General features: G+C 40.7%; 1 protein-coding gene across 2 annotated transcripts in view; it reads left to right on the top strand.

Moving 5' to 3' along the window:
- Positions 1 to 13,738, top strand: part of TMEM255A (transmembrane protein 255A) — an 82,484-nt gene that overhangs the window by 34,123 nt on the left and 34,623 nt on the right. For both annotated transcript variants that reach the window (XM_062184559.1, XM_062184560.1), the window contains 2 exons: positions 457 to 545; positions 13,332 to 13,494. In XM_062184559.1, the coding sequence (XP_062040543.1) occupies positions 457 to 545; positions 13,332 to 13,494 (252 nt within the window). The remainder of the gene's footprint in view (positions 1 to 456; positions 546 to 13,331; positions 13,495 to 13,738) is intronic.

The following is a 13,738-nucleotide window of genomic DNA, read 5'->3' on the forward strand; positions in this document are numbered from 1 at the left end:
ATAAGTTCCTCAACAAAAAATTCTCCTTCCGCGAGGGTTATGAGGAACCTTACCCAGGCAGCTAGAGAGGTACTATCGTACTTCAGAGTGCATGTGATGACCCCTCTGTCTTCCTTCCCACCTGATCCTCTTTCCTCCTATACCCTGATTTCCTCTCCTCTTGAATCTTCATTTCCTACCACCAATTGTTCTGTCTGTCCTTCCATCTGTCCTTCTTCCTCTCCATCACCACCCTTCAGGGATGGGGCACTGAGGGTTGGGGCTGGGGCTGGACACAAGCCTCATAGATAAGTTTGGCTAGCTGCCTGCCCAGCCCCATCCCTTTCATACGTTGGTGCGTCCATTTCACATCCATCCTTAAACATTTTCATCAGTCACTAACTTGTATTTCCAACCCCAGAGGGCCCTGCTTCCCATGCAATGCCAGCTCATTGCTTCACTGTTGTGTACTCTCAGGTGAACTGTCCACACCTCAGCCGTGGGTTCTGCACACCTCGCATCCGGGGCAACACCTGCTTCTGCTGTGACCTCTACAACTGTGGCAAGTAAGTGTTGAGCCCCAGGCATAGTTCAACTACAGTGTGCATTAGAAGGGCTCAGAATGGGGAAGAGTGCATGGTGGGGATCAGAGAATTAGAAGACCCTGGTCTGTTAATAGATTTCAGCTAACAGGCTTTACCTACCTTCTCTGTACCAGGGATCATGCAAGGTACTTTCAGATATTTGATCTCATATAATTCTTACCTATGGAGTATGTAGAGTTATCCCATTTTACAGATGAGGAGACTACTAATCTTAGGTCACACAGATCTTGAAAATGGTAAAAGTCGGAATCAAACCCAGCTCTGTGTGTGTCCAATTTCAACAGCACTCAACAAATAGTTATCTGATCCTATTGTAGACACTGAAGATTCAGTGCCAAACAGAGCAAAAGTCCTTTTATCCCTTTGGGCTTATGTTCCAGTAAGGGAGATATAAACACACAAATATATAACATCATGCAAAGTGGTGATCAGAGCTGTGAAGAATGAAACAGGAGAAGTAGATAGATTGTGATGAGTTGGTATATGAGTATGCATGTACTAAGATAGAGTAGCCAGGGAAGGCCTCTATGAGGAGGTAAGGTTTGTGCAGAAACTTGAATGAGATGAGAGAGCAACCCAAGTGTTTCAAGCAGAAGGAACAGCAAGTACAGCAGGTTTGGTGACAGTTCTACACTTATTCTGGCTCTCTGCCTTCTAATTCCCATTTACTTAAAAAATTTAGGTGCTTGGAATACAGATGTTGCCAATGAGGAGTTCCTAGACTAATAGAGAAGACAGATGTGAACAATTGATTGCAATATATTGTGATAAGTACATTGATGATTTGTGGATATAGTGGGAACCCTGGCATCCCAAATAAGTGAAAGACAGAGCTTGCTGGAGTACAGGTCAGTGTGAAGAAGAGGTCATATAGGAACTAAGACTTAAAGGATAAGTAGGGAATTAGGAGACAAATTACAAGGGGGTAGAGAGAGGGAGGCTGTTCTGGACATTTGTCAGGAGGTCGGAAGTAGAGATAATTATAGAAGTTGTGGTAGGAGATGAGGGCAGAGCTGTAGTCAGAAGTCAGATGACAGCGATCCCTTTGGCCATAGGAACAACTTCAGACTTGATCCTGTGGGCAGTTGGCAAGCATTGAATTATATAGCATAGAAGATGGGCTTGAACAGTTAGAGACCAGAGCAGTTAGGAGGCCGCTGCAATAGTTCAGGCCACAGAGAATGGAACCTGGATTAAGTTGGTTTGGGGATAATAGAAATCTGGGAATATTTTTAAGGACAACCTAGAAGGTGGAATCCACAGGGATGTGTGAGTAGGTGGTGCAGAACACGTCCATGCACATATTTGCTTCAGAATCTGAGGGAGCGTATAAGGAGAAGGGCTGGATGGAGCTAGATTTAGAGGCATCAGAGGAGTGAACACACATCCCTTACTGTTGCAGGCCAGTGCTGACAGGCTGGAGGCAGGGAAGGAGGAGAACTCACAGGGGCCATTTATCTTTTTTGCTCGCATCCGTCTCATTTCATTGACATGTGTGGCAGTAGAGTAAGAGAAATTTAAAAGACTCAAATGAGGTTTAGGGATAATCTGAATGGCTCAATTATTCATGTTGTAATAATAACTAACACTTATAAAGGACTTACTTAGTGGCAATGATTAAGAGCTTGCTATAATTGTACTGCCTGAGCCCATCCTTCCAAAAATGATCAAAGGAAAATAAAATAGGCCTTATAAGAATTGAAATTATTTTTCTCTCTTACCTCTTGCTTCCCCTTATCCCTCACTCCCTCCCCTTTTGTGTCCATCTCTCCCATTTTCTTTCCTCCTTCTTCTGACCTTCCTGTTTCCATCTTCCTCCCTTCTCTGGCCTGCTCCCCTCTCTTTTTCCATTCCATGGCCTCCTGGGGCTGGGAAATAGTGGGAGCCCAGCCTGCAATCCTGAGCTGCAGACAGGGGCCCCACTGAGAGGACTTAGAAGCAATCCCTTGCAGACACATCTTTCTTTCTGTGATAGGTGTGTTTCTAGAAAAGGTTTAAATACACAAAATCCTTCTTTAAATTCCATTTAGCTGAGCACTCAGGTGATTTTTTGTAAAGGCTTAAGCACAGTTTATCTTCATGTTAATGTGAACTTCATAATAACTGACTTTCTTTTTAAAAGAGGGTTATACCAGTATTGTCTTTAATGAAGAAATTTTATAAGGAACTGTGCTAAACTATGAGCTCCCTAAGGGCAGGAAACAAGACTTAATTTTATCTATATCCCTGAGTTCTAGCATAGGGCTGGGCATGAGTAGAGAGCTGATGAAAAGGGAGTGACATTTGTTGAAAAGAATAAAAAAGAAGAAATCCCTTTTCACCAGGAAAATAAACTATTAGACAAGGTTACTGAAAGGGGTCATGGGAACACTTCTTTTAAAGATCGAAGCCTGAAAATAGATCTCACCTACCCAATGCCTGGAGGCCAGTCTCAGGCATCTCTTTCCCCTCTCCCAAGGCTGTGGTACTAACAATTCAAGGCTGAAGCTAGCAGAAAAAGACTTGCTTAGCTTTTTTTTTTCAGGAGACAGTCCAACCAGGTATAAGCTCAGACTATGAGACTGAAGAGAGGATGCTCCCACAACACAGGGAAAAGTTGTTCCTTGACCTGGGATATTTTCCAGCCAGAGCCAGAGCCAGAGCCAGAGCCAGAGCCAGAGCCAGAGCCAGAACCAGAGCCAGAGACCTAGACCCAAGGTCTAAATATAGCTAGCAATAAGCATTCTGAGGCTTAGAGACTTTCATTTTGTCAAGTGCATATTTGTTTTCCTCACACGAAGTCTATTTTTAATCAATTCCTAGTTCTTCCAGTCCATTTCCTGGAAAGGAGGCCAAGAAAAAAAGTGGGAACAAAAACATCAGGTAGTCATTTGCACAGTGCTACAGAGAGAGTTTCTACCGTCCTTTCGAACCCACAGATCTTTGATGTCATGGGTGATGAGGTTTTAATACCAAACAAATTATTCCATTTAGCCTTGTGCAAGAAGATGGCTTTCTCTAGGACACAGCTCCTCAGCAGCGGCCTTTCAGAGTACTTTGGGTGTTCATGTATTCACTCATCTTTGGAGAGGTTATGTCAGTATCACTGGTTTTAAGTGTGTAACATAAAGGAACTGAAAGGAAATGGAGTGGTTTGTGAATTGCTACAGCTGGTAATAAAAGGAAAGAAGATAGTTCACTTCTATTCATTCTTTCCCTTGACAAACTTTTGTGGAACTCCTACCATGTGCCAAGCATTGTTCTGAAAGGATATGTATTGATGAAACATAGCTTTACACTTAAGGAACTTGAGTTACCAAATGGATTACAGAGAGAGGAACTTAAATGGGTGTACACAATATATGTGACAAGGAATACACAGAGGCTGCCCATGAATACTGCCTGCCCACCAAGAATTGGTTAATGGTACCAGGCCCCTATCAAAGAGAAGAATGCCTTTCTGCCATCTCCAAGATCTGCTGCCTCCTACTTTGTTAAGTGGTTACTGAAAAACAAAGAGGTTGTCTGATTCTCTAGGCCCACCCAGCAAGTTGGGAGCAAGGGGATGCAAGGTCATATTGAGTAGTCAATATCATAATCAATGTGATGATCTGTCTTTGTGCTCAGTTACTCATTTACTAAGAGTCTGTTCATAACCTTTAGTATTTCTAGGCAGTGAAGAAGACACACAAAACATGTAAGAGGTGACCATTGCCCTCAAGAGGTTAGAATATCAAGAGACAGCCTGTTGGCCATGGCCTTGATAGAGATAGCCTGTTGGCATGGCCTTAATTATAGCTTCAGCATCAAGCATAGTACTAGGCACTGAATAGGCTCTAAATACATATTGGATTCAGTGAGTAACTGAATGATTTGCATATACAAAGTACCAAACTAAGAGGAATAGACTGTTGGGGGCTGTGGGGAAAAGCTAATGAATGGTACTGGAGTCCTTAGAGAAAGGATCTGAGGCTTTGCACAATGGGATAGATTAGGACAGGCAGAGAACAGAAAGCAGTCCCTGCTGTGCAGGGGGAAAATTCCAAGCAAATGTTTGGACTAAGCTCAAGCATGGCCTGTTTGGGGCTTCTGAGGAGTCCAATCTGGCTGGAGCGTGGACTTTATTTTGGGGTGAGATTGTAGCATACCAAAGAATTTGTACCCTTTTTCCTAAAGGTACTGGAGAGCCATGGAAGGGTTTTGATTAAATGAATGACATAGTCTACAAAGTATTTTATGAAAACAATAATAGGGCCTATCAAGAGGGCCTTGCAGTCATGAAGGCATGAGGATGGGAGCAGTGGGAATGCAAGAGATGCAATTTCAGAGGACTCTGCCCAGAGGTGAACCAAGTGGAATTATGAATCTCAAAGAGAAGCAAATCACTTTAATTTGCAAACCCCTGGACCATATCTAAGTGTTAACTTCTTTGTTGCATGGTTCAGTTAAAAAAATAAATAGTTGCTGAAACCATTCAAACCGATACCAAAACATATTCCCTAAAATTACTGAATATTTTAAATGAACTACTAAACCTATCTCCCATGTTCTGGTCTGTTACTTTAAAATATTAATGCCTCTAATTTTTTAAAGATTTATCTATTTATCTGAAAGTCAGAGCTACACAGAGAGAAGGAGAGGCAGAAAGAGAGAGAGGTCTTTCATCTGCTGGTCCACTCCCCAAATGGCCATAACGGCTGGAGCTATGTCGATTCGAAGCCATGATCCAGGAGTTCCTCCGGGTCTCCCACATGGATGCAGGGGCCCAAAGACTGCTTTCCCAGACCACAGCAGAGAGCCAGATCAGAAGTGGAGCAGCTGGGACTTGAACCGGTGCCCATATGGGATAAAGGCACCACAGGTGGCGGCTCCAGCTGCTATGCCAGAGCGCCAACCCTTTATTGCCTTTAAAAACAAGATGCAAAGGTTTGAATTGTGTTGCCAGAGGCTGGCTCTTGGAAGGTATAGATCTAGTTACATTTTATTATGTGTTGGAGTACCGCTTCCATGCATACTCCCATTAAATCTCCTATGCTCAGAGAAACTAGGAAAGTTACTGATGGTCAGACAGCAAATAAATGACAGAGATATTATTTTTTTAACTTTATTTACTAAATATAAATTTCCAAAGTAGAGCTTATGGATTACAATGGCTTTCCCCCTCCCATAAATTCCCTCCCACCTGCAACCCTCCCCTTTCCTACTCCCTCTCCCCTTCCATTCACATCAAGATTCATTTTCAATTCTCTTTATATACAGAAGATCAGTTTAGTATATATTAAGTAAAGATTTCAACAGTTTGCACCCACATAGAAGCACAAAGTGTAAAGTACTGTTTGAGTACTAGTTATAGCATTAAATCACAATGTACACCACATTAAGGACAGAGATCCTACATGGGGAGTAAGTGCACAGTGACTCCTGTTGTTGACTTAACAAATTGACACTCTTGTTTATGGCATCAGTAATCACTCTAAGCTCTTGTCATGAGTTGCCAAAGCTATGGAAGCCTTTTGAGTTCACCGACTCTTATCATATTTAGACAAGGTCATAGTCAAAGTGGAAGTTCTCTCCTCCCTTCAGAGAAAGGTACCTCCTTCTTTGATGACCCGTTCCTTCCGCTGGGATCTCACTCGTGGAGATCTTTCCTTTAGGTCATTTTCTTTTCACAGAGTGTCTTGGCTTTCCATGCCTGAAATACTCTCATGGGCTTTTCAGCCAGATCCGAATGCCTTAAGGGCTGATTCTGAGGCCAGAGTGCTGTTTAGGACATCTGCCATTCTATGAGTCTGCAGTGTATCCCGCTTCCCATGTTGGATCGTTCTCTCCCTTTTTTGTTCTATTGGTTAGTATTTTCAGACACTAGTCTCATTTATGTGATCCCTTTGATTCTTAGTCCTATCATTATGATCAATTGTCAACAGAAATTGATCACTTGGGCTAGTGAGATGGCATTGGTACATGCCACCTAGATGGGATTGAATTGGAATCCCCTGGTGTGTTTCTAACTCTACCGTTTGGGGCAAGTCAGCTTGAGCATGTCCAAAATTGTACATCTCTTCCCTCTCTTATTCCCACTCATATGTTTAACAGGGATCACTTTTCAGTTAAGTTTCAACACTCAAGAATAACTGTGTATTAATTACAGAATTAAACCAATAGTATTAAGTAGAACAGACAAAAAAATAGCAAGAGGGATAAAGTATTAAGTTGTTCATCAACAGTCAGGGCAAGGGCTGATCAAGTCACCGTTTCTCGTAGTGTCCATTTCAACTTAACAGGCTTCCTGTTTGGTGATTGGTTAGTTGTCACTGAACAGGGAGAACATATGATATTTGTCCCTTTGGGACTGGCTTAATTCACTCAGCATGACGTTTTCCAGATTCCTCCATTTTGTTGCAAATGACTGGATTTCATTGTTTTATACTGCTGTATAGTATTCTATAGAGTACATATCCCATAATGTCTTTATCCAGTCTACTGTTGATGGGCATTTAGGTTGGTTCCAGGTCTTAGCTATTGTGAACTGAGCTGCAATAAACATTAATGTGCAGAGAGCTCTTTTGTTTGCCAGTTTAATTTCCTTTGGGTAAATTCCAAGGAGTGGGATGGCTGGGTTGCATGGTAGGGTTATGTTCAGGTTTAGGAGTTCCATAGTGGCTTAACCAGTTTGCATTCCCACCAACAGTGGGTTAGTGTCCCTTTTTCCCCACATCCTCGCCAGCATCTGTTGTTGGTAGATTTCTGAATGTAAGCCATTCTCACCGGGGTGAGGTTAAACCTCATTGTGGTTTTGATTTGCATTTCCCTGATTGCTAGTGATCTTGAACATTTTTTCATGTGTCTGTTGGCCGTTTGGATTTCTTCTTTTGAAAAATGTCTATTGAGGTCCTTGGCCCATCTCTTAAGTGGGTTGTTTGTTTTGTTGTTGTGGAGTTTCTTGTTTCTTGATCTCTTTGTAGATTCTGGTTATTAATCCTTTATCAGTTGGTTAGTTTGCAAATATTTTTTCCCATTCTTTCTGTTGCCTCTTCATTCTCCTGACTGTTTCTTTTGAAGTACAGAAACTTCTCAATTTGATGCAATTCCGATATTTAATTTTGGCTTTGACTGCCTGCGCCTCCAGGGTCTTTTCCAGGAAGTCTTTGCTGGTGCCAATATCTTGCAGGGTTTCTCCCATTTTCTCTAATAATTTGATGGTGTCGGGTCGTAGATTTAGGTCTTTAATCCATGTTGAGTGGATTTTTGTGTATGTGAAAGGTAGGGGTCTTGCTTCAAGCTTCTGCACGTGGAAATCCAGTTTTCCCAGCACCATTTATTGAATAGGCTGTCCTTGTTCCAGGAATTGGTTTTAGATTCTTGATCAAATATAAGTTGGCTGTAGATGTTTGGGTTGATTTCTGGTGTTTCTATTCTGTTCCATTGGTCTATCCATCTGTTTCTGCACTACTATCATGCTGTTTTGATTACAACTGCCCTGTAGTATGTCCTGAAATCTGGTATTGTGATGCCTCCGGCTTTGTTTTTGTTGTACAAAACTGCTTTAGCTATTCGAGGTCTCCTGTGTCTCCATATGAATTTCAGCATCATTTTTTCCAGATCTGAGAAGAATGTGTTTGGTATTTTGATTGATATTGCATTCAATCTATAAACTGTTTTTGGGAGAATGGACATTTTGATGATATTGATTCTTCCAATTCATGAGCATGGAATTTTTTCCATTTTTTGGTGTCCTCTTCTATTTCTTTCTTTAATATTTTGTAATTCTCATTGTAGAGATCTTTAACGTCCTTGGTTAAGTTTATTCCAAGGTATTTGATTGTTTTTGTGGCTATTGTGAATGGGATTGATCTTAGAAGTTCTTTCTCAACTGTGGAATTGCCTGTGTATACAAAGGCTGTTGATTTTTGTGCATTGATTTTATATCCTGCTAAGTTGCCAAACTCTTCTATGAGTTCCAATAGTCTCTTAGTAGAGTTCTTTGGATCCCCTAAATAAAGAATCATGTCGTCTGCAAAGAGGGATAGTTTGAGTTCTTCCTTCCCAATTTGTATCCTTTTAATTTCTTTTTCTTGCCTGATGGCTCTGGCTAAAACTTCCAGAACTATGTTGAATAATAGTGGTGAGAGTAGGCATCCCTGACTGGTACCAGATCTCAGTGGAAATGCTTCCAACTTTTCCCCATTCAATAGGATGCTGACTGTGGGTTTTTCATAAATTGCTTTGATTGTATTGAGGAATGTTCATTCTTTACCCATTTTGCTTAGGGTTTTCATCATGAAAGGGTGTTGAATTTTATCGAATGCTTTCTGTGCATCTATTGAGATAATCATATGATTTTTCTTCTGCAGTTTGTTGATGTGATGTATCACGTTGGTTGTTTTGCGAACGTTGAACCATCCCTGCATACCAGGGATAAATCCCACTTAGTCTGGGTGGATGATTTTTCTAATGTGTTGTTGCATTCTATTGGTGAGAATTTTATTGAGGATTTTTGCGTCTATGTTCATCAGGGATATTGGTCTGTAATTCTCTTCCAATGCTGCATCTTTCTCTGGCTTAGGAATTAAGGTGATGCTGTCTTCATAGAAAGAATTTGGGAGGATTCCATCTATTTCAATTGTTCTGAATAGTTTGAGAAGAAATGGAGTTAGTTCTTCTTTAAATGTCTGGTAGAATTCACCAGTGAATCCATCTGGTCCTGGGCTTTTCTTTGTTGGGAGGGCCTTTATTACTGTTTTAATTTCTGACTCAGTTATGGGTCTGTTTAGGTCTTCATGGTTCAATTTAGGTAGGTTGCATGTGTCCAGGAATCTATCCATTTCTGATAGATTTCCCTGTTTGCTGGCATCAAGTCCTTGTAGTAATTTCTGATGATTCTTTTTATTTCTGTGGTGTCTGTTGTTACGTTTCCATTTTCATCTCTGATTTTATTGATTTGGGTCTTTTCTTTTTTTAGTTAGTTCAGCCAATGTTATGTTAATTTTATTCATTTTTTTAAAAAACCAGCTCCTTGTTTGGCTGATTTTTTGTAATGTCTTTTTGGATTCAATCCTGTTTATTTTCTCTGATTTTAATTATTTCTCTTCTCCTACTAGATTTGGGTCTGGTTTGCTGCAGTTTTTCTAGATCCTTGAGGTGCATTGAAAGCTCATCTATTTGGTGCCTTTCCAATTTCTTAATGTGGGCACCTATTGATATAAACTTTCCTCTTAACACTGCTTTTGTTGTATCCCATAAGTTTTGATATGTTGTGTTGTTATCCTCATTTACTTTCAGAAAGTTTTTGATTTCTCTTTTGATTTCTTCTATGACTCATTGTTCGTTCAGGAGCATGTTGTTCAGTCTCCTTGTTTTTGCATACTCTCTAGGGATTCCTGAGTTGCTAATTTCCACCTTCATTCCACTGTGGTCTGAGAAGCTGCATGGTATGATTCCAATTCTTTTAAATTTGCTGAGACTTGCTTTATGGCCTAGTATGTGGTCAATCCTAGAGAAGGTTCCATGCAGTGCTGAGAAGAATGTAAATTCTTTATGTGTAGGATGAAAACTTCTGCAGATACCTGTTAGATCCATTTGGGCAATAGTGTCGATTAAATCTGCTGTTTCCTTGTTGATCTTCTGTCCAGGTGATCTGTCTATTTCTGAGAGTGGAGTATTGAAGTCCCCCAGTACTATTGTATTGGGGTCTAAGTCTCCCTTTAAGTTCCTTAACAAATCTTTTAAATAAACCGGTGCCCTGTCATTAGGTGCATATACATTTATAATAGTTACGTCTTCCTGTTGAATTGAACCCTTAATCATTATATAGTGTCCCTCTTTGTCTCTCTTAACAGTTTTTGTGTTAAAGTTTATTTTGTCTCATATTAATATGGCTACAGCTGCTTTTTTTGGTTTCTGTTGGCATGGGATATCTTTTTCCATCCTTTCACTTTCAGTCTGCATGCATCTTTGTTGGAAAGATGTGTTTCTTGTAGGCAGCAAATAGATGGGTTTTGTTCCTTAATCCATTCAGCCAGTCTGTGCCTTTTAACTGGATAGTTAAGTCCATTAACGTTCAATGTGACTATTGATAAGTAGTGACTTTGCCCTGCCATTTTCCCAAAGATATTTTCTAGTATATGCTTTGAGCTTCCTATGATCTTTTACTAGTAGGTTTCTTCCTTTACCTTCTTTCATATTGATGACCATGTTTCTGTGTTTCTGTGTGTATCTCATCTTTAAGCATCTTTTGCAGGGCTGGACGAGTGGCAACAAATTCTTTCAATTTCTGTTTGCTATGAAAGGTCTTTATTTCACCTTCATTCACAAATGAGAGCTTTGCAGGATATAGTATTCTGGGCTGGCAGGTTTTCTCTCTTAGTACCTGGGCTATATCTTGCCATTCCCTCCTAGCCTGTACAGTTTCTGATGAGAAGTCTGCTGTGAGTCTAATTGGAGATCCTCTGAGAGTAATCTGACGTTTCTCTCTTGCACATTTTAGGATCTTTCTGTTTCATTGTGTTGAGTTTAATTACAACATGTCGTGTTGAGGATCTCTTTTGGTCATGTTTATTAGGGGTTCTATGAGCTTCCTAAACTAGGATGTCTCTGTCCTTCTCTAAACCTGGGAAATTTTCTGCTAGTATCTCACTAAAGAGGCCTTCTAATCCTTTCTCCCTCTGCATGCCTTCAGGAACTCCTAGAACCCGAATGTTGGGTTTTTAATAGTATCCTGTAGATTCCCGACAATATTTTTTACATTTCTAATTTCCTCTTCTTTTCTTTGGTTTGACTGTATACTTTGCTGTGCTCTGTCTTCTAAGTCCGATATTCTCTCTTCTGCTTCAACCAGTCTGTTTTTAAGGCTCAACAGAGATATTATTTGAATACATTCTGACTCCATTATCTGCTTTAGTATATAGCCTGTCTATAAAAATGCTCCTCAACATACAATGAGGTTACATCCTGATAAACTCATTATAGCTTAAAGTATCATAAGTGAAATATGTATTTAATGCCCATAACCTATTTGCACATCTTAGCTTAATAATACAGTACACTATAGTGTTAGTGGTCTCCCCTGGTGATCACCTGGCTTAGTAGAAGCTGTAGCTGCTGCCCTGCCCAGCATCACGAGAGAAGATCATACTACACAATACCAGCCAGGGAAAAGATCCAAACTCGAAATTCAAATTACACTTCCTACTGAATACATGTACATTTCACACCACTGTAATATTGAAAAACCATAAGTCAAACTGGTATAAGTTGGAGACTGTAAATGCTATTTGTCCACTCTCAGTGCTTTAGGAGATAGGTCAAAAATCATTTGGGAGAACATCAGACACTGCCTCTGAAGCCACTATTCTGTCTCTACAGTCACAAATCTACTTATAGACACAGGTCTGTCCTTTCTAGCTGCGCCTTTTTAGGGCAGTAGGAATCTGTGCATGTTCCCTGCCACACCCCTGGTGCCTAGACAATGCCAACTAGTAGCAGACACTCAAGTGAGTGGACTCTTCAACTCTGTTCCTGAAAATACTGAAATTCAGTTCAAATTCTGGTGAATTGAAATACCCTTAAAATTCCAGAGTGGAAGTGTACCATTGAGAAGAGTGGGTTTCAAATATTGGTGAGCTTATCTTTTTAAAATTTTTAAAAATTTATTTATTTGAAAGTGAGAGAGAGAGAGAGAGAGAGAGAGAGAGAGAGAGAGAGATCGATCTTCTATCTACTGGCTTATTCCCCAGGTGACTGCAATAGCCAGAGCTGGGCCTGGCTGAAAACAGGTGCCAGGAGCTTCATTTGGGTCTTGCACATGGGTGCTGGGGTACAAACATTTGGGCCAACTTCCACTGCTTTTCTCAGGTCATTAGCCTAAGATCAGAAGTGAAGCACCCATATGTGCACCCTTACCCATATGGGATGCTGGCATCGCAGGTGGTATCTTTACCTATGAAGCCACAACACTGGCCCCTGGTGTCTCGAGATAGTGGTCATGGAAGGCTTCTCCAAGGATGTAGTATTTGGATGTCATGAAGCAAATCGGCTTTACTTCTTTATTGGGACATTGTTTTTTTGTTTTGTTTTCTTGTGTTTTGAAAGAAGAGACACTAAAGTATTTGAAGCCTGAATTCAAATTCTAGCTGTACCACTTACAACTTGGGCAAGTTCCTTAACCTGTCTGTACTTTTTCAATTTATTCATCTGTAAAATAGGAATGGTGATAGCACTTACCTCCTAGAATATTCTAAGAACTTGAAACTCTGTTTCATAGAACTTTCTGTGATAATGAAAATGTTCTTCAAGTTGCTGTGTCCAGTACAGTAGCCACTAGCTATCAGTGGCTGTTGCACACTTGAAATGTGGCTGGTGAGACTGAACAACTGAATTTTAAGCTCCTAATTTTATCTTAAATAGCTTCATGTGGCTAGTAGTGACAATACTGGAAAGCACAGATTTAATGAATTCACATATGTAACATGCTCAGAACTGTGTCTGGTACATAACAAGTGTCAATAAATGCTATCTAGGATTAGTGTTAATGATGGTTACAAGCGTTTCTCTGAAAGGTAGGAGTGTGCTTGTTTTGTATAAAGATCAATAACATTTATTATAAAGTCTTGCCCTCCCAAGTTAATTACTATGATGTCCTTATGATAGCTGCCCACCTGCACACCTGTTCTTTCACTGAGCTCCATGATAGCCAAATCCCTGGGCAGGGCATGGGGATGGGGGAGGCATTCTATTCCCTGGGGGCTAATGGGGTGTGCTCCTCCCTGACAGTCGCGTGGAGATCACTGGTGGGTACTATGAATACATAGACGTCAGCAGCTGCCAGGACATCATCCACCTCTACCACCTGCTCTGGTCTGCCACCATTCTCAACATTGTCGGCCTGTTCCTGGGCATCATCACTGCTGCTGTCCTTGGAGGCTTTAAGGACATGGTAAGAAGGAAGTGACTTTCCAGTTCATAGTGTCCCTGTAGGGTGTAGAGGGCAAGGCTATATGGTTGGGTGCAAGGGGACACTGATTTTGATGAGAGAAATCAGAAGCAATTGCTTCAAGGATATATCTGCCTTCAGATATCTCAGGTTGAAGAAACTAATAAATTGCCATTAGTCTGCACATATTTCTTGTTAACATGAATTACCTGTGTTCTTGACACACATTTCAGGGGCAGAGTGAAGA

The sequence above is a fragment of the Lepus europaeus genome, chromosome X (genome assembly GCF_033115175.1).
Source record: "Lepus europaeus isolate LE1 chromosome X, mLepTim1.pri, whole genome shotgun sequence".
Taxonomy (NCBI): Eukaryota; Metazoa; Chordata; class Mammalia; order Lagomorpha; family Leporidae; genus Lepus; species Lepus europaeus.